Source organism: Netta rufina, assembly GCF_964035555.1.
Source record: "Netta rufina genome assembly, chromosome: Z".
Classification (NCBI taxonomy): Eukaryota; Metazoa; Chordata; class Aves; order Anseriformes; family Anatidae; genus Netta; species Netta rufina.
The window spans coordinates 33,625,064-33,647,133 of record NC_140126.1 but is presented as its reverse complement, the minus strand read 5'-3'; the positions used below and the strand labels follow the sequence as shown (position 1 = coordinate 33,647,133).

Here is a 22,070-nt window from a genome sequence, read left to right as displayed (position 1 = left end):
ATGGGCTTTATATGATACCAGCTGCTGCAACACTGAAATCTATCTATCTTTGATTAACTAAGGCCCTATCTACACGAATTGCAATGTAGATAGAGGAATTAATACAGCCTACTTAACAAGTCTTATAGCCTTTACAATTGCAAAGGAATCAGTCTGCACACAGAAAATGGATTCTGAAAGAATGCCCCAAATTCTTGTAGCCCACTCACCTCCTTCCTCAGAAAACTTCCTCAGTGACCTGAAGATGAAATTTTTCTAGACACCAAAGACAGCCTCAAGGTTTAATTTCTCATGAAGAATCATAGAATCATAGAATTGCTTGGGTTTGAAAGGACCTAAAAAATCATCCAATGCCAACCAAACCCCTTGCCATCAGCAGGGATAACACCCACTAATCAGGCTGACCAAGGCCCCATCCAACCTGGCCTTACACACTTCCAGGGATGAGGCATCCACAGCTTCACTGGGGTAACCTGTTCCAGTTCCTCACTACCCTTACAGTGAGGGTCATAATGTCTAATCTAAATCTAATCTCTTTTAGTCTAAGATTAGTCCTTCTTGTCCTGTCATTATCTACTGAGTAGAGTCCCTGTCCATCCTTTTTATGAGATCCCTTTCAGTATTAAAAGGCTACAGTGAAGTTGCCCCAGAGCATTCTCTTCTCCAGGCTGAAGAGCCCCATCTCTCTGTCTTTCTTTATAAGAGAGGTGCTCCAAGCCTCTGATGATCATTACATCCTAATATCTACAGTCTCTTTGCCCCAGCTTCTCAACCATGCCCCCATACCTTGCTTCATCTCTTATGAACAAACCCAGGAGAAGTAGTATAGAAGACAGCAAAGAAATCAAAGAAAAGGGAGTGGGACTATCTTTGTTGATGGTATTGAGAAGTTAGATTCCTTCAACTTCCTTGATGATCACAACATTCTTGATTTCGATTTCATGTTAGGTGTATTTGCTATCCTGGTATGGTTTTCCTTCTTTTAAAGCAGTCTCATGTAGTTTCTATCTGCTCTCATTCTAGAGTGGTGATAAAATACTACTTATATATATATATTGTGAAAGTGAAAGAATTGTTTTGTTTTATGTGTCTGTCCTTTGAAAATATTTGCCCAAACATAGCATAACATTGACCTTCCCTTTGGTTAAAAGGGAAGTTGCATTGTACTGACCAAGTGAGAAAAAACAGAAATCTAAATGTTTTCTGTCTTTTACCCTTGCTCACATTGGACTTGCAGCCTGTTTTCACTATGTCTGCCTGCTTGTTCTTTAATATTCAAAAGTTTGAAGTATTGACCACACTGTATGAAACAGCTGATCTTGTTTGGGACTTAAGACATAGCCCAAGATCATGTTATACATTATGTAAGGTATTGCCACCAAAACATCTTGAGCACTACTTCAGTAGATATTTTCAATGAATGAATCTGCAAGAGTAGCCAAAACCACTTTGTAAGCTTGTTTTGTTACTTCGCCAAGCCCTAGAAAAGCCTTAGATTGTCTCAACATTTGAAAGTCTCACACACACACTTAAGATTTATCCCACAATCTAAAAGGAAAAATAAACCTGAGGCTGAGCCATTCATCTTCTTTTGTTGCTTAACATGTAGAAGTTTTATGTGAGTGTGATGGTGAATGAAACAAGTTGTGACCCATGTTGCTTCCATAGAGGCACTGAACAGTGAAGATCTGATGGAGTGACACTGTGTAGAAAGGACGGGAACAATTTACATGTCTGTATATATGTTTTGATTAAAATAAATAAATAAATAAATAAAATCTAAGTCATCACCATTTTTGTTTCTAGACAGTTGTGAACAGGGGTGCTACATGATTTGATTGAAATGAGAAAGTTCAGATTAAAGTAAGCATGGAATGACAGCCTTGAGCATGTTTCTCCCCACTTTCTCTTTCCATAGAAGCACTATGAATGCAGTCATGCTACATCGAGTTGTTCATTTGCCTTGAAAGATCTTGTCTTTATTATAGATAACACAACAATCACATACACTGGCATTTTTCTGTTTTAATATGGTCTGTATCCAGGCAGAGAGGTGCTTTTGGATTAACATTTATCCAGAAGTAATAAAAAATGTTTTTTTTTAATTTGTCTCCTCATAATCTAAAGGCCAAATGGGCTAAAAAAGCAAAATATCACCTCATTTGAATGTGTCATATAAATTATCTTTTAAAATTATTGCTTTACATATTTAATGAAATACTGAAGATCATTTTATTCACAGTAATTAATGTTTCTGAGAGTATTTAGAATTGTTTAGGATATGCATATATGTAAAGCAGCATCTAATTTTAGACAACAAAACTCCATCTCCAAGTATTTGAGGGCAGTTAAATGGCAGAAAAAGGTTCTTTTGTCCCAGACCCTAATTCCTACTGAGGTTTCTGTGAAGTTCCTGACACATTGTTGCTCTAGTCTCATAGCAGCCAGCGTTGGGATCTGAACTACTTTGGTTAATTCATTTCACAGATAGGGCAGAGGATTATCAAGATCATTTAGTTTGACTAACAGTTGCTGCAACTGGTAATCTACAATCACAAGCTAAGAATTTTTGAGCTGTGGAAGGCTTTCAGTGATACATACATATATTAGATTAAAGATTGCATTTGTACAAGAGTCACACTAGTAAGAGCATTGTGTTAATGATTAACTATTAAAATAGCTTACACTTTGTAGATGGATATTTCTCTTATTCTGTACTTGTTAGGCTGTCCTCCATAATAGCTTATAGGAGCATCCCCCTTCAAAAACTTCTTCCATGTTGAGTTACTTGCATGCTGCAATCAAGTCATGTCTTTACCCTCTCTTAGATAAGATAAATACATTGAGCTTGTTAAGAATCGTTGTAAACTGTTTTTTTCCTGTACTTGGTTCAGAAAACAAGCAGCAAGGACTAATTGCTCATTTTATAAGAGCATCCTTTTTGAAACATTAATACTAGACACATGCACATGTCATTCCAGGAACAGCCTCTGTCAGTTACTGTCATTTAAAAAAATACATTGACCCACTTTTCTTGCTATCCCACTGCTTAACCATCAAAGGATAATACATGGTTTCATAGAACATCTTCTTGAAGTTACAGTCTACCTTACTCCTTATATTCTTTTCACTATTACTCTGCTTCCAGACACTTTCTCTCTTTTCATTACTTGCACTCTTGGTCCTCCATGCTTAACTGCATGATTTCATATATATAAAATTATATTACAAACACATGGTTTAAATAAGTTCACCTTCACAAATAATCCAAATTACACTGGCTATATGACCATCATCACTTCTCACTCCACATCTGTGTCATCAGAAAAGCATGCTGTAGAAGTATGTAACTTCATCTTTCCTATACTACATGGTAGTATACATGGTAGCCTCTTAAAATTTAAGACTTAATAATTGTACATGGTCGCTAATGCTTTCTTAAACAAAATGGGTTTAACTATAACAGCGTGCAAAGAAGGGCAACAAAGCTGGTGAAGGATCTAGAGAACAAGTCTTAGAAGGAGCAGCTGAGGGAGCTGGAGTCATTTAACCTGGAGAAAAGTAGGCTCAGGGGAGCCTTATTGTGCTTCACAATTGCCTTAAAGGAGGTTGCAGCAAGGTGGGGATTGGGCTCTTCTCCTGAGCACCAAGTGATGAGATGAAGGGAAATTTTCAAGTTGCGCCAGGGAGGTTTAGGTTGGATATTAGGAGAAATTCCTTTACTGAAAGAGTTGTGAGGCATTAGAACGGGCTGCCATTGAAATGGTCAGGTCACTATCCCTGGAGGTCTTCAAGAAATGTGTAGATGTAGAACTTAGTAGCATAATTTATTGTTGGACTTGACAGGACTAGGTTAAAAGTTGGACTAGAGGATCTTAGAGGTCTTTTCCAGCCTGAATGATTCTGTGTCTGTAAAGTCATCATATGGCTTCAAAGTACAAACTGACATGTCAAGCCCTCTGCTAACTTCCTTATGAGTGGCTATGTTATTAAAAGCTTACAGATTAATGCTACGTCTCTCATGGATCCAAATAACTCATTACACTTCTAAGTAAATAAAAATATTCTTGTAGCTGCCTCATGCATTTACATGATAGAACATAATAGCTGAAAAAAATAATTAGTTTTTAGGAGGTATGTTATATTTCCCTGAGAATTCCCCCATTTAGTTGAAAGACTTCATGAAGCTTTGTGAATTGTGTTGGGCACACATTCATGTCAAAATAGTATTTGACAATACTATTGGAAAAGAAGATATATTTACAACAGAGATAAGAAAATTGGGAAAGCTGAGATTCAGAAAGCCAAAAGACAGGAATTACAGAAGAGACTGATAGAGAGAGTAGAAATGACAAGGGAGAATGCAAACTGGGAGCCATGAAGAGTGTTTTGTAGCTGAAATACGAGGAAAAGTGATGGATGCAGAATTGTCAACAATCACAACATTAACAACTCTTACCTTTAGTTATATCTGTTTGCATATTGTTCTCACTTGCAGTGCTCTTACCATAGTTTTCCTTATTGTTTTCTGTGTGTGTGCCATCTGCCCATCTGCAAATTTCCTGTTTGTTTGTTTGTTTTGCTTTGTGTTTTTGTTTTGTTTTGTTTTGTTTGAGGTACCTGCAAATGGTAAGGCAGTTATCATTGACAGGTGCTGCATTTCAAAGCTGAGACGTGGCCTACACACAGACTCTGTAAACCTGACAGTAATAGATGAGATGTTCTTCCCATTTCCAGTTAGACCAATTACATTTTCTAGTCCTTGATGTACATAAAAGCTGCTTATACCGAGCTTGTATGTTCTCCTAGTATCAGTTTAAAATTAACTTCTCAGTTCAATTTGCATCATTCCACGTACTCAATTACTTTATCTGCAACTGGGGGAACTTCCTTCATAGTAGTGCTGCAGTAAACACAATCTATCTGTCTTTAGTGATAAAGATGAGTGTTTAGCTTAGCAGCAGCTCCCAAAGACCCTTAAAATCTTTTTACTAGAAAGCTCTGTAGACATTGTTCTATGCCTAGTTCTCCATAAAATCAATGCATGCTAACTGCACTTCTCCAGAACCTTTTTGCAATATTTATATTTTCTGATACAGCTTGAATTCTGACACTCTACTGAAATTTCTTTTAAGACCCGTTCCAATTTCACAGCATTTTTACATTCTTTGTCTACTTTGCACAGTATTTCATTTACAGCTGTCATATGTTTCTGGACTAACATTCAGCATTTCAGAAGGACTTTAACATTTAATCAGTTGAGTCAAATTTTCTGAGACAGTAGAAAAAGTAAATTTCTGGTACTTTTTTGCCTTATCCAAAACTTTCATTTCTTGAACACTTTTTCTTTCCTGTGTCTCACTAGATTTCTCAGGGTTACTTTTCTCATTTCTGCCAGATGATCTCATCTTCAAAATATAACTAGCCACTCCCTCTAGTGGTTTGGCCTTATCTTCCTGGGTTTCTCATACACTATGTAGTGGGCCTTGCATTCATCAACCATAGCATGTTCAAATGGTGAAAAGCCCATTGGTGCCTACGGTACTTACTTCCCTATAGGCAAACTAAAATAGCAGCCATTCATCTTAGTCTGATCCTGCACTATTAATGAATTTTCACAGCATGCATTTCAGAGTTAGATTAAATATTTCTATAAGGCTGTCTAAGGAGGGTATGGAGTGATTTTTATACTTCTGTCTCAAGAGAATGGTTTCATGAGCTTAAAGTTTGTCCTCTGGCAAGTTATAATCTCCTCTGACATACCAACCCAAGCAAATAATGGGACCAAGGGTATCATAACCTGATGGCTCTTTATGACTCTAAGGGAAAAAGACTTCTAGGTATCGAGTAGCATAGATGTTTATTGCAGAAGTAAAGGCACTGTGAAACAATTCCAGCCCCAAGAACTCCATATGCCCACAGGAAAACGTGGAAAAACTCCCACTCTGTTCCTAATAATGGAATATGGGACTGTCACCATATTCTGAGCTTCATGTTCCCCATTTTTGCTACCCTCTTTTGTCCCTTGAGGAAAAAGTAGGGACGTGTGTCTTTCCTTCAGACTCCTGAATGAGTCCTGTTGTCTCACATCCCTCCCTCTCATTGTCCCTCTCACCCTCCTTCTCCCTCAGGACATCCCACCACCATTAACACCAGATGTCACCAAGCTATTGCCTCATGGATCAAAGGGATCTGACCACAATGTAAAATAGAGAGGAAAAAAAAAAAAAAACAAAAAAACAAAAAAAAAAAAAAAAACACAACAAAACAAAACACTGCAGTAATGCAAAAGTCCTTAAAAATTTGGGTATGAGTGTTCAGAGCTTTCTTCATCTGTTTTCTCACAAGTCCTCTCATCCATACAAGTTCAGAACATTCTTAGAAAAACAAGTTTTCTAAGCCCTCCTAAATCAGCTCTCCTTACTCCAGTATTTGCATAACAGCATATCCTTCTTAAACATCGTTCTTATCCTTGTGAAATAAAAAGAGGAAGGGCAATGAAGTGGATTTGTATAAGCCCTGGTCTCCTCCCACTCTCATCAGTCTTATCAGGAAGGTTAATGATTAATTGGAGCCATCTGCTCAGAGAGTTCCCTCTGTATGGTGAGTTAGATTCTGTCACATATATTCACACAGTCTGAATAAAATGAGCCCCTCTCCCATGCTTCTTAACAACTTGGTAGAGGGGTAGTAGGGTAGTAGTCTTTCTCCTCAAAATGGCTTAAAAAGGAAGTTGCAAAGAAAGTGTCTTTTATAGCTTAGAGAGAATCCCTAGAAAGTTATGGAAACTATTTTAAAGCAAGACTTACCATCTGTCTGTTTAATTGTTATCTTAGAAATAACCAAAACATCGAGTCTAGCTTGAAAGAGAGAGATAAAAAAAAGGTTGGTCTATTAGGTGACTGCAAACTGTCTTCAGGTTAATTTTTACTCATACAATTTAACTGAAAGATTAGGAACTCTGAATTTTTTGTCAAAAGATGTAAACTGATCACTGAAAGCAGATGATAATAAAACCAGAAATATCTTACTAAGCTAACTATAGAAGCACCTTCTTTTAAGTGTCCAATATTAATTTTTTTTACGTTCTTTCATGTTGCAATGCTCCTGTTTTACCATTTGTCAAATCCTCACAATACACATGCCAAATAAACAGCACATACAAGCAATATGGCTATTTTTATAATTCTGATGCCCTTTAGGCTTTTTCTAGCCCATTCTGTACTCAGAAATCTGGAAATTAGGTGGATTTTAGACTGGCTACAGTACTTAAGAACAAGTAAACTCAGACAATCAACATTTAATCTGTATGCTGGTACTCTTTGATTTATGTCACTGTTTAAATATCACATATCTGCAGTGATAACCGCAATCTACAGCTTTGTTTGAGACCTTTCAGGCTGGAAAGAAAGTTAGGGAGTTAAGGAGATTAGTATTACAAGCCTCTAGCATTCAAAACTCACAAGTCATGCCAGAATATAGTCTTGAATTTGCATATAAAATCAAGAGCTTAGATTTTTTTATTTTATTTTATTTTGCTTTTGTGATCTGAAACATTTTCAAAATCTTTTATGACCAAGAGAAGTAAAAAAGACTTTTAAACGCGTAAGCACTCAAGCAGTCATATAGTCATATAGTTATATGGACTCCATGAACTGATGCATTTAAAAAAAAAAAAAAAAAGCATCTTGGAACTTTCTGTAAAACTGCCCTATTTCTCTTTCTTTTTTGGGGACTTAGAGGAGGTCAAATAAAAATATAAAGCAATGAAGCAAAGGCCACAAAAAATGGCAGAATGGAAAGAATTGTCTCTCTGAGGAATTATTCATCCTTCGTGAATACTGGATCCCCAGGGTTGATGCTGCACAGCTGGGGCCAGGGAGCAGCTGCTATTTTCATATATTCTCTCTAACTAATAAAATAATTATTTTTATTCTTAAACAGGATTTTAGGCAGGTGAAAATCACAGAATCACAGAACTGTAGGGGTTGGAAAGGACCTCGAAAGATCATCGGGTCCAACTCCCCTGCCAAAGCAGGTTCCTTGGAGCAGGCTGCCCAGGTAGGCGTCCAGACACATATTCTCTGAATATCTCCAGAGAAGGAGACTCCACAACCTCCCTAGGCAGCCTGTTCCAATGCTCCATCACCCTCACCGTGAAGAAGGTCTTTCGCATGTCAGTGCGGAACTCCCTGTGTTCTAACTTGCAGCCATTGCCCCTTGTCCTATCCCCACAGACCACTGAGAAGAGGTTGGCTACATCCTTCTGTCCCCCAACCCTCAGATATTTATATACACTGAGGAGATCCCCTCTCAGTCTTCTCTTCTCCAGGCTGAACAGACCCAGGTCTCTCAGACTTTCCTCATAAGGAAGATGCTCCAGGCCCCGTATCATCTTCGTGGCCCTCCACTAGACTCTTTCCAGGAGATCCCTCTCTTTCTTGTACTGAGGAGCCCTGGACACAGTACTCCAGGTGAGGCCTGACCAGGGCACAGTAGAGGGGCAGGATTACCTCCCTTGACCTGCTGGCCACGCTCCTTTTAATGCATGCCAGGATCCCATTCGCCCTCTTGGCCACAAGGGCACGGTGCTGGCTCCTGGTCAACCTGTCGTCCACCAGGACCCCCAGGTCCTTCTCCTCAGAGCTCCTCTCCAGCAGGTCATCCCCCAGCCTGAACTGATACTTCAGGTTGTTCCTTCCCAGCTGCAGGACTCTACACTTGCTCTTATTAAATCTCATTTGGTTTCTTCCTGCCCATCTCTCCAGCTGGTCCAGGTCTCACTGAATGGCAACACAGCTTTCTGGTGTGTCAGCCACTCCTCCCAGCTTTATGTCATCGGCGTACTTGCTGAGGGCACACTATTCCCTCATCAAGGTCATCAATGAAGATGTTGAACAAGACCGGACCCAGCACCGACCGCTGGGGAGCACCACTAGTCACAGGGCTCCAGCCAGACTCTGCGCCGCCAATCACCACCCTCTGAGCTCGGCCAGTCAGCCAGTTCTCAACCCACCTTGCCATCCACTCATCTATCCCACACTTTCTCAGCTTTGCTATCAGGATGTCATGAGAGACAGTGTCAAAAGCCTTGCTAAAGTCAAGGTAGATGACATCCACCGCTCTCCTTCCATCTACCCAGCTGGTGGTGCCATCATAGAAGGCAACGAGGTTGGTTGAGCACGACTTCCCCTTGGTGAATCCATGCTGACTACTCCTCATAACCTTCTTCTCTTCCAATTCCTTGGAGACGGCATCCAGAACAAGCTGCTCCAATACCTTTCCAGGGACAGAGGTGAGACTGACTGGCCTGTATTTTCCCAGATCCTCCTTCTTGCCCTTCTTGAAAACTGGAGTGACATTGGCTATCCTCCAGTCTTCAGGCACCTCACCTGTTCTCCAGGATCTTTCAAAGATGATAGAGAGCAGTTCGGCAATCACCTCTGCCAGCTCCCTTAGCACACACGGATGCATCCTATCGGGACCCATGGATTTGTGTGTGTTGAGCCCACTCAGACGCTCCCGAACCACTCCCACATCCACCAGGGGGGAGCCCTCCATTTCCCAGACCCTTTGTCCTATTGCCAGGGGCGAGGAGTCCCGGGGGAGTGTCCTTGAAGCAAAGACTGAAGCAAAGAAAGCATTCAGTATCTCTGCCTTCTCAGTGTCTCCTGTTACCAGGACACCACCCTCATTCAGCAAGGGACCCACATTATCCCTAGTCTTCCTCTTGCTGTTTATATACTTGAAAAAACTCTTCTTACTGTCCTTTATCTCTTTTGCAAGCCTCACCTCTAGGTGGGCTTTAGCCTTCCTCATCGTGTCCCTGCAGGCCCTGACAACACGTCTATACTCCTCCCAAGAGGACAGGCCCTTTCTCCACATTTCATAGACCATCCTCTTCCTTTTGATCTTATTGATGAGCTCCTTGCTCATCCATGCAGGTTTCCTGCCCCCCTTCCCCAATTTCCTATTCCTCGGGATGCACCAATCCTGAGCATGAAAGAAGTGCTGTTTAAATGTAGCCCAGCTCTCACAAGCACCCTTGCCTTCTAGCAACCTATCCCATGATATACTCCCAAGAAGGTCCCAGAAGAGGTTGAAGTTGGCTCTTCAGAAGTCCAGGGTAGCAATCCTGCTTTTAGCCTTACTTCCTTTGCCTAGTTCCATCTTGAACTCCACCATCTCATGGTCGCTGCATCCCAAGCTGCCCCCTACTTTCACATCCCTAACAAGGCCATCCCTGTTGGTAAGAACAAGGTCCAGGAGCACCCCATGCCTCGTCAGCTACTCCACCACCTGCGTCAGACTGCTTATGCCTGGCTGAGTTGCTTTCCCGGCAGATGTCTGGGTAATTGAAGTCCCCCATGAGGACCAGCACTTGTGATTGAGAGGCTACTAGCAGCTGCTCATAGAAGGCCTCATCGACTTCCTCCTCCTGATCTGGAGACCTGTAGTAGACCCCTACCACCATGTCTCCCATACCAGCCCAACCCTTAATTCTTACCCACAAGCTCTACACTTGTCCTTCACCCTCCCCCAGCTGGAGCCGGGTACATTCTAATTGCTCCCTCACATAAAGGGCAACCCCAACCCCTTGCTTCCCCAGTCTTTCCTAAAGAGGACGTAGCCCTCCATGACTGTGTTCCAGTCATGCGAGCTGTCCCACCATGTCTCAGTGATCGCAACGAGATCATAGCACCACGACCAAACACAGATCTCAAGCTTATCCTGTTTATTTCCCATGCTCCGTGCATTGGTGTACAGGCACTTTAGGGAAGTAGCAGGTGCAGTTACCCCTGTGGGGATGCAAGAAGAAGATACTGGACGGGGGATCGGGAACGCTACCCTCTCTGAGGAGCCCTCAGACAATCCTATGGGAGAGCTCAGAAGTTTTTCCCTGTCTTCAACAGTGACAGAAGTGACAACTTCCCCCAGCCCTTCTCTGTCACCTTTAGCTCCCCTCTCTTCCCCCATCAAACCTAGTATAAAGCCCTGGTAATCAGCCCAGAGAGCTTGCTCCCCAAAACACTTGAACCCCACTTGCTCAGTTGGTGTCTGTCCGTAGCCCACACACCCGGCCTCTCAAAGGACGGCCCAAGATCAAAATACCCAAATCCCTGGTCCAGACACCACTCCCTCAGCCAGTCATTTACCTGTCCTGTTCTGTTCCTTTAACTTAACTTAAAATGCACATTAACTTTTGGTTCACTTTCTAGCCTTTTGTTGATAAGTAAGCTGTTTGTATAGTAGTAGCAGCATCAGTAGTAGCAGCAGCACCATTAGTAGTAACAGTCATCATACAGGCATCTTGAGAGAACACTGCTACATATAGGGATGTATTTCTATGCATGCTTATTTTCTTCCTCCATTACTTAGCAGTAGCCACAAGCTGTGGAAATTATTTCTCTCCTCCTTCATCTATCCTTTGCTGCTTCCCCAGGAGGTTATTCATCAGGTACCTATATTTTTTCCAACGTTTCCAAGGCAGAACTCTGTCCATACGTTGATATAGATCTTACAACATGTTAGTACATATTCAAGGTATACCAGTTGCACCAGGTCAATAGCATGCCAGTCATATGGACAATTTGTACTTTCAAAGTAAAGCAGACACATCCTGGCTGCTTTAATTCACATTTTCCTTTTTTACTTTCTTTTCTTTCTGTGTTTTTATGTGGCTGTGCTGTTTGGTGGAGGATATGGTGAGCCTTTTGCATTTTTGTGAATACCCCTTTTCACATTTGTTTAGTGGAGGCAGCAGAACACACTCAATAACCATGATGCAGTTTTAGCTACATCTCTTGTTGCCTTGAAGGAGTCTCTGTAGTTCCCTCCACTTGGGAAAGAAACAGGACTAGAGGCAGGCATCCTAATGGAGCAACAAGACATGCCCCATGTGGAACAAAGAGGCAATGTTAGAAGCACACTATTCCTGTGCCTCTGCAGGTTCTAGGATTTGCAACAGGGAGAGAAATTCTGCCATCTGCATAGCTAGAAAAGGGGAAAGTTTTCCACTCCTAAAAAGTCGTCATCAGCCTGGCAGCCTATGGAACATGGACATGCAGTGCTTTCCTAAATTAATTCATGTCTGAGGCAGCACATGGGTTGCAGAAGAAACCAGTGTTGACTGGTTTCCCATGTTGCCCATGATGGAAAAGTAATGGAATTGTCTTGAATACAAATTTTATGCATTATGAAATACTCTATTTTTGGAAAGAATAGCAATGTAAACACAAAGAATAAGAGTTACGAGTTCCATATTTTTCACTGCAAAAAACATAAAAACAGCCTTGTATGTTATTCTTGTCTGACTGTAGTCATCAGATACTCCAATGAATACAAGAAGCCCTTTTATACTGATTTCCTGTTCTCTTTCATTGCTTAAACAGGTGTAAAATAATGTATGCCTATAATTGTTCTTATGGGTCTCCAATTGTATTTTTATTTGTTAACCTAAAGAATCAATAAAGATGAATGACATTCATCTCTGAAGTAAATTAACTAAACTTTCTCAAGTTGCACGAGCAATAAATTGTTTTTAAATATTTAAGATGGTGCACTCTTGGAATATTTCTATTTATACTGACACAGATTAAAAAAAAAAAAAAAAAAAAAAAAAAGAATGTAAAAAGTAGCAATTCAGTAAACACATGGCTCCAGAAGTCAGACACAATTCAATGAAAAAAAAATCCTGTGTTTGAGATGAATCAGTCTATTATATTATCTGTCTACTCCTGATCGATCTTCAAATATTGTGTGCAGCTGTAAAAAGAAGTTATTTAAAGGTGAAACAAAGAAGAAAATAATTTCCTATACAGTTAGAAATTGCTTTGTATCATGCAATAAATATCACATTATATTTAAGAAAAAAAATTTTAAATTATGCAAGTATACATTCTGCTTATAAAAATCCTTTCACCTTTTGTATATTGTGATGAAAGAATAAAAAAATGTGAGAAATACTTCTAAAAAGAAACATTATTTTAATAGTCTTCTTAGAAAATGTGGCTTTCAACTGCTTATTCTAGAGAAACCAAAAAGTAATTTCAGTAAATCACTTCAGTTCTTCAGGTTATAATGCTCTTCAAAGCATGTTGTCATGATTTCTGTAACATTACGAGAGCCATTTTAATAAGTATCCTGCCTTTCCATGTCTCCTGATTACCTCTCTGCTTATTTCTTTCATTCCCTTTAAAATTGGATCACATCAAAAGCATAAAGAAAACAGATTATTTCTCTTTCTCTCTCTCTCTCTTTTTTTTTTCTTTTTTTTTTCAGGAAACGAGAACAATTGACAAGTTTTAACTTAGAACACTGCACCTCAAAAAGCTGAACATAGCATCAGGATGTCTCCTCTACTGAAGTTAAAAGCTGATAATTTATGTTCATCCTACTATATTAATAATCAGATATGAATATATATATACATATATATAGTCCAAAAAAGTCCTGGCTACTCAAAAACTATAGGAAATCAAAATAATGTACCTTATGAAGACTTACAGAGAACACAATAGATCTTTTCTGAAAGACCTCATGTCAGAGGATTAGATATTTCTATTTCTACACTCTTTTTATAGGCATGGCAAAAGAGAGAGCAGAATTTCATAGTAACTGTTCTTTTAATTTGATTTCAAGTTCTGGAATTCCAAGAGGTTTTGGCCATTAATATGATTCTTAATTTTCCATTTTCCATTTTGCTATTGATCCCTAACTACATATATCAAGCCCACCAAAATTAGTGCAGCACACAGGAAATGTTAAAATAATGATACAATGACTACAGGCTACTTTTTAGACAGAATTTCACAAAATAGTTAAGAGAATCCAAGCACACGTCTAACATTGAAAGCATTGAAAATGATTGGAGTCTAATAAGTCAAAATAGAAAACTTTCTAATGTTTTGTCTGCTTGTTAATTGCAGAGGCAGGCTTTCAAATTGTCTGTCCAAAGATGCCTAAGTGATTATTTTGTCTTTTTACACTCATAGTAATTGAATTTCAAGTATGAGAAACGTTCCATATCTGACATTTTCTTTGCTAGAGGTCCCTCCCTTCCTATGCGTCCTTCAACTGCCTTTCACCCTTGCAGACTGATTCTATTAAATACCAACAGTAGTATCATTAACATTTTCCAATTAAACAGTCTAAAGAAAAACACCATTCTTTGAGAGCCTTTTAAAAATCTCAGTCAAATTACTCTATGTAAGTGGGTGAGAGGTTGTTTATTCATTTTGATGGTATCCTCCAGGCAATAGATGAAACCAATGTATGTTGAAATGATGCTGGTTCACTGCAGTTGTCTAGTCATGGTACCAATGCAGGAAATTTCTGAATTACTTTATCTGCTGGGAGGAGGGGGAAATTCCATAGACAAATTTATTCCATAATTCTGTATTTGAAGTGTGGTTTATACTATTCCCTTCAAAATTAGATAACAACAGTTCAAAGATTAAAAGGTCTAATAGAAACCTTGCAAACCTTTTATACATTAATATGACAAGGTTTGTTTTTAATTCTGAAAAGAGAGAACAGGAAAAAAAAAATGAAAATAAGCTAGAAAATTCAATAAATGCCCACTGATATAAAATCCATCTCTGTGAATCACATAATTTTTATTATCATGACTGTTATTTTATTCTTTTTTATTTGGCTAACACTATCAATTGAAACAGTGCTTCCAAATTCTTTAAAAACAGCTCTCTGTTAAGCAGCTGACAATGTAAGTTGGATAGGTGTAAAGAAGCAGCACATGGTTAAAAAAAATAAAAAATAGAATGGAACTCAATAGTGGAAAATTCCTTACAATAAATGTTTTTGAAGGAAAGAGTACTTTAAAGTGACAGGAAAGAGTGCAAGTGAAACCAAGTAATAGCATGTTAGAGGGTATTCCATGTGAAACGGTGTATCTCTACAATATTACATAGCATTGGAAGAGTAATTGCTCTCTAAAATGTGAAGTGTTCCTGATAAAAGCCAAATCTTCTGACTGCTTTGAGAGAAATGTGCACAGTCAGATTAATCTTAATACAGAGATAAGGCATAATTGGGGAAGCTGAAATCAGATGTTGAATCAAACAAAACGAAAAATTAATTGGCAAAAGATAGTATTGGCAGAGAAGAATAGAGCTAGGAACAAGGAGAGAAAAGCATAGATAAAACAGTAGTAAAAGCAGAAAGAACAGTGAGGAACAGAGCTGGAAAAAATTGCTATTATTAATAAGACTTGAGAATAAGTAACATATATTAACAGTAAGAACTGAACACCTCATCTGCTATTGAACTACTCCCAGTTGGATGGATCTCCACTGCCTTTGTATTCTCTGTCTGTATGTCACGTATGCTGTGATCTAAAGTTTTATGTGGGCACATACATTTATGCCTGCTTTACTCCTGGAATTTCTTTTATGCAGAAAGATTTTGTTTAGACTAGCTTTCTGCCCAGTCTTGGAGCAGAGCAAAGTAATTTGAATATCAATTTCATCTGGTACATCTCTTGCACGCTAACAAAGCACATGGCAAAGTGAGCAATATCTCTTTCATTGTGTTCACCTGCATGTGTGTGGCAAAACAGCTGATGAATTAACTCCTTTCTGCCACCACCACAAACAGCAGTTCAGGAGAGGTAAGTGAGGGCAACAGGCCATGCCAGCAGCATTAATGGAAGAAGTAGTCATCTTCTGGTGGAGAGCCAGCATGCTTTCAGAGAGCCAGCATCCCTTTCATGATTAAAAAGCGTTTGCTTGCTCATCCTGCCTGGTTTGACTGGCTGGGAAGCAAAACAACAAGATTATTACCCATGAAGAGAGGACAAAATGAGCAGAAAAGCATCCGAAGGATCATTTGGAATTTCAGAGAAGGGGATGAAGGGGCAAAGTAGTGTCCCAGTTACTTTGACTGGAGGCCAGGGCCAGGAATCCTGATTGCACATTGCCTTTCTCTCCTGGGTTTGCTCTGTGGCTGGGGGCAGGTTCTTCCACTTTTTGTCTCCTTGTCTTCACACCAATAAATTGTGATTAATGATACTCATCAGTTTTGTGGGCATTTTCTGATGCTTAATTAGTAACACTTTTGAAAAGCACAAAGGCACCTGGAAGCATCACATGCTTTTGATATTGCTGTTTGTACATTAGAAAGCCTGACGTGTACAACCATTACATTCAGTATATAGAGGGCAGGTTTTGACTGTAGTTAATTCCATAAATCCAGTAGTGTGAGCATTTCCAAGCAGTACACAGAACAAAAGCATTAAGCCAGGCCTGTACATTCTTTGGAACAGGGCCCTGAAAGTCTTCAAGTGCCTTTGTGTGTGGATGGATAGACAGAGTCAGGCAGGCAGGTGGATGTTTGCATGCACAAGGAAAAGACGGCAAGGAAGAATGTATGCTGTATGTATGTGCATATAGTACCTAATAATGCAGTTTTGATTTAGTAACAGCAAATGACCACTCTTAAATCCAGTGGTTTGTTTATGAAAGTGCAGGGGAAGGGAGGAAAAGGGAGAAAAAGGAGGAAAAGTAAGATGTGATAGCAACCTGATGTCAGTTTGCATGTTAGCCTGTAGTGCGCTCATGTTTAGGAGGAAAGGGTTGGGCCAGCTCAAGGTGAAGTGCATCTACCTGGATGTGTTCATACTGCTTACTATTTGTGGGGCACCAAAACATCAGGCTGAGATGAGGGCACAAGGCCGTGGAGCAGGGAGTGAGTGCCAAGCACACTAGCATGGGTGCTGTTGCTACGATACAAGTTTCAGGGTCAGTCTCTGTTTTTCTTCCTTCCTCCCACCCTTTGCTTTTCCCCTCTTATTTGTGCCCATTGCTCTGCCTGAGCCTGGAAGGGGCTACAGGAAGGGGAGCTGATAGGCCTGCTTCAGCAGGGACAGCTCTGCCTGCAGGCCAGAGCTGCTGGTTGGGCAGATGGACACCCATGGGTCACGTCTCACTGTCACAGCACACCAGATCACTTCATGTGATCTGGGTGCATTTGTGTCAAAGAAAGAAGAGGCTTTCGGTTTTGAAGTACCCTAAACTTTTCTTTTCTCCAGACGTGGATGCACTGAAAGCTGTATCACAGACTGCTTTCTGTCTAACTATCTGCAATTCTTTAGACACCTTCAGCTGCAAGTTTTTCAGTCTTTGGTTACAGGTTCTTAACCGCTGCTCATCTCCTGCTGATACTGCACAAAACCTGCCAAAAGTCTTCTTTTGTAGATAGAAGTGAATCTGGATTACTTTCCAAACATTCTGTCAAGAAATTATGCAGCACATAAGCTCCAAAAAGCAGTATTTGTTTTTGTGGCCATTTCTGTACAGGCTTTTGTCTCCTTTTATCCACATATGGTTTGTTTTTCTGAAAAAAAAAAATAATTCAAATGTACATTTTAAATAAGGGCACTTAACAGTCAGGAATAGTCCTTTTATTTTATACACAGATCCTAGTGGTTTATTGTGGATGGTTGCTTCATTTTCCTATTGCTTAGCATGAAAAGTAATCTGAGAAAAAAAATATAAAATAACAGGACAAACAATTTTCATACAATTAGGCGTTTCTTTTTAATTATTCATTTCTTTCTAAATGAAGGTGTTGATCTTGTATAGTTGCTATTCAAATCAATGTGCTTGTGCTAATTTAAATGGTAATGTTGACGTAAGTAGGATAATATCTCAACCCCATACTGCTCACTAGTCTGCAACATCCAACATTTTTATCTCCTCTTCTCTCCACAGCACTGCAGTGATAACACTCATCATTGCCAATCAGATATGAATATAGTAGGTGCTTGGAAGAGAGGTTACACTGGAAAAAATGTTGTGGTCACCATCTTGGATGACGGCATTGAAAGAAACCATCCAGACTTGATGCAGAATTATGTGAGTGTTTGCTAGAGTCTGATTTGCTGCTGCATTATTACCGTGCAATAAATTTGCTGCTCATTGGAGGGAGGGAGGGGGGGAGGAAGAAGACTCATACAAGGTTTTCCTCAAATTGGAAGGAAAATAGATGAATTTTGATAGTCTGTATTCTTTTAGTTAAGACTATATTCAGCCAGAATGTCTTTAATATCTAGATGCCTTGTGTAGCTGAGTCCTGCGTTTCTGAAGGACCGGGACCAATAAACAGATATTTTTCCTCTTCTCCACAATTATTTTACCTAATATCTTCACACTTGCAGAACTTAAGGAATGGAAATACTCTGCTTTCCAGTTAATGTGAGCAGCTGAAGTCTGTTTTTGACAAATACATTTAGCTAGCAAGACAGTAGCTCTTGTCTCAAAGGCTATAATGTTAGATGTATTGTTCTATGTGTTCATTTTTAAAGCTAGTTATTGCTGGAAATGATATTAAAGGAAAAGGTTATAACTCAATTAAAAAGAGGTGTAGAATATTTTGTGGTCTTTATAATGAGTCTTTCTAAACTCCAGTGAGCCCCTTCCCAGTTTACAATAAGAGGAGATCAGTGTCCTTTTTTACCATGTCCGGTATTTCATGTCCCATCAGAAAGTTTCTTTTTGCTTGTGGTTCATCATGTTTAAATGATTGTTTTAATATACCTTGGAAGGACTGCATAATGTGAAGAGAAGTTCCTTCTCTAGTGGGTGACTTCTTGTGTTTGTATCTGAACTTAAAGCTGCTCAGAGTGTCACAACCATGCTTGCTGGAGTGATTTTTCCTGAGTTTCAGGAATAGGCATTACCCAAAAGCACAAGACCTTGGCACCTTGGCAACCTTATTATTTCTCTGAAGTGACATGTGTGAGCTTTATATTTACACAAGATAAAGAAACAACAAATACAGATGTGTTGAGTATAACCAGTGAAGATGACCAGCACAAGGCATGCATACACATTTAGTCCTGTTAGAGTCATAGGCCTTGTAAAAAAACTCTCAACACAGGCTTTTTTCCAGGTAGCATACCATCTTGACAAAACATTTAAGACATAAAGGCAACAATAATATCATTAATAACCCATCAAAAGCTACAGTCTTTTCCACAGTTTAAAGCCATTTATTTTAAATTAGCCACACTTACATCCTTCCCCATGCTGCACGTGGAACTCAGATCTGAAATACATGAGGACTGCATAAATAGAAGTGACAGGCTGTTGCCCTATTTGTCAGTATGTGATTGATCCTAATGCATGCCACATCTTTCTCTTTAATCTTTAAAGTTGTTTAAACAAACAAAGTATTTTACCCTCTCATTGAATGATCCAGATTGTCACTTCATCCCAGTACTGTCCTTCCACTGAATTTAAAGCAGCTATTTATTCCCATACCACCTCCTCTCTCTTTTTCCTCACACCAAGAAGGAATTCCCCCAAAGCAGTACACATTGCTTGTTTGATGACAAATGCCTTCTATATGTCAGATTATTGCTGGTGTGGCTGCAAACAGGCATATTTGAGGTGGATGTGGTAACTGGTTTTGAAAAAATATGAGATTAAAAAGAACTGCTTGCCATGTCAACACACTGCATGCTACCACATGGATTAATGGAAGCCATACAAACCATCAGATGTTTACTCTATAAACTATTTTCAGCTGTAAGAATCTTGGTAAAATTTGAAGTAGAAATGTGCAGATACCCTCAATATATTTGAAACATTTACACTCCCAAACAAATAGGAATTCAATATATTTGAAGCTGTATTTTTTATATTAATATCCTTAAGAAAATTATATTGTTTCCTGAAACTTCAGTCATCATGCTGCAGATAACTTTTCTTGAATCTTGAAACATTTAGTGAAATCCCAGCTTTGAAAATGAACTCTCTGAAGTTCCAAAAGTTTCTTAGAAGGTTTTTTGGTTTAATGAAACTGCACTTTCTATTTCCTCTATGCAACTGAACTATGGCTTTTCAGAGCATTCATTATTCTCTTCCTTTTTCCAAAGATAAAATAAAATCTGTAAATCCCATCATTATTAAATACATAATCCTTTCCTAAAAAAATGCAATCATCATAAAACCGCAGGAATGTTAGTTAACCTAATGACTCTCTTGTACAAACCTGCTGAAGAATGTATAGGCTACATGACTCAATGACTAATTAATCAGAAACTGATTTTATTTCTCCTGTTGGCTACAGGATTCGCAGGCCAGTTTTGATGTCAATGGAAATGATTTTGACCCTATGCCTCGATATGATGCCAGCAATGAGAACAAGTAAGGCACTATGACACTCATGACACTTTCAATGTAGTTCCTCAAGTAGAGCATACAAGTTCTTCTGTGAAAGCCGGGAAAACTTGAATCCCCATAAGGCAGCATGACTTGTATTTAAATCTTTGTGAAATATGTATTTATGTCTCTTCCATGCACATTGCATGACACTTACTCTTTGAATGCATTTGGAGCAATCCAAAACCACATAAAAATTAGTCTGAGAGTTCTGGGTGCATGAAAGGAAACATTTTCAATCCCTTTGGGATGCAGAATATAAAGTGGTGGCTCTTACCTTTCTTAGATACTACTTCAGTGAGTTATTGGCAGGTTGTTAAGTGTGACAACTGTATTGGCTTCTGACTTCCTTGAACTTCATAGACTTTGAGTTTTGAAGAAAAAAAAAAAGTTAGTGGTGATTTACCTTTCTAATATTTTCTAATACTTTCAGTCTTAACCTCATGGAGATTTTACACATAGAAATTTGCTAGAAACCATATAAACCCAGGAATAGCAATTCTGCCTAGTTATGATATCTGTGTCATGTGGCTGTCTGAATATATCAGCATGAGTGATATGTTTCTCCTTCAAAGCACTTCCTGGTATTTGTCATTCTAGCTCTGCTCTTTGGATGTACTATTGTGAAGTCTTGGGGACAAACTCACAGGGCTCAGGAAGAGGGCCACCATTCTGTCCCCATGGGTATTTCTGAGTGCAGTTGGTAAAATTGTTTTACTAGGTACTTGTGCAGTGATTTCACTCGGCAGGCAGCTCAGTACCACAGAGCTGCTTGCTCACTCTCTCAGGGTAGGATGGGGGAGAGAATTGGAAAGGTGGAAGTGAGAGAACTCATGGGTTGGGATAAAGATAGTTCACTAGGCAAACCAAAAGCTGGGCACACAAGCAAAGTCAAACAAGGAATTCATTTGCTGCTCCATTGAGAGACAGGTGTTCAGCCACATCCAGGAAAGCAGGACTCAGCATGCATAGTGGCTTCGTGGGAAGACAAATGCCATCACTCCCAATGTCCCCCTTTTCCTCCTTCTTTACCACATCTTTTATTAATGAGCATGATGTCATATGATATGGAATATCCCTGTGGTCAGTCTGGACCTGGCTGTGTCCCCTTCCACCTCCTGTTGCATTCCTAGTTTCTTCAGTGGCAAGGCAGCACAAGAAGCAGAAAAAATGTTTGACTCTGTGCAAGCACTGCTCTGCAAGAACTGAAAACATCAGCGTGTTAGCACCATTTTCATCAAAAATCCAAAACAGAATCAAACAAGCCTCTGTGAAGAAAATTACTATTGTCACAACCAAAGCCACGACAACTTGGCATAAAGAAATACCTTTCTGTGGAATTACATGTATTAGAGGAAGGGGATCCTTCTAGTTGTCAACATGCTGTATGTACATACTGTTTCCTTGAGGTCTGGTGTTCTTTATTGTGGAAAGCATTTGATATTACCTGCCTACAGAAGAGAGAATACAGGAGGTGAAACTTTGTTCTTTACAGACGTCAAATGCTTTTGGATACATGTGTTTTTTTTGTTGTTGTTGTTTGTTTGTTTGTTTTTTAATTTTAATTTTAATTTTTGTTTGGTTTTGGTAGAGTTTTTTTTTTCTTTTTTTTCCCTTGCAATCTCACAAACTTTTTCCAGAGGAATACAGCAAGAGTGAGCTAACTCACTGGGAGTCAACAGAAAACTTAGCCTTGGCTTGACTGGAGGAAGCAATTGGAGCAATGCTGGACCACACTTTGATGGGAGAATGCTCTTCTGGTCAATATAGGAGGGAAAATACATAAACATGCTGAACAACAGGACCCTATTACAGATAGCTGCCAGTTACATATACATGCACTCATCTTACAGTGAGTCTCAAGGACCTGTCATAGTTGCTTTCATT

General features: G+C 39.3%; 1 protein-coding gene across 1 annotated transcript in view; it reads left to right on the top strand.

Moving 5' to 3' along the window:
- PCSK5 (proprotein convertase subtilisin/kexin type 5) overlaps positions 1-22,070 on the top strand; it is a gene marked incomplete at both ends in the record, with an annotated part of 228,492 nt that overhangs the window by 31,454 nt on the left and 174,968 nt on the right. Inside the window, 2 exons of the mRNA XM_084305562.1 lie at positions 17,730-17,873; positions 20,092-20,168. Coding sequence (XP_084161688.1) covers positions 17,730-17,873; positions 20,092-20,168 — 221 coding nt within the window. The remainder of the gene's footprint in view (positions 1-17,729; positions 17,874-20,091; positions 20,169-22,070) is intronic.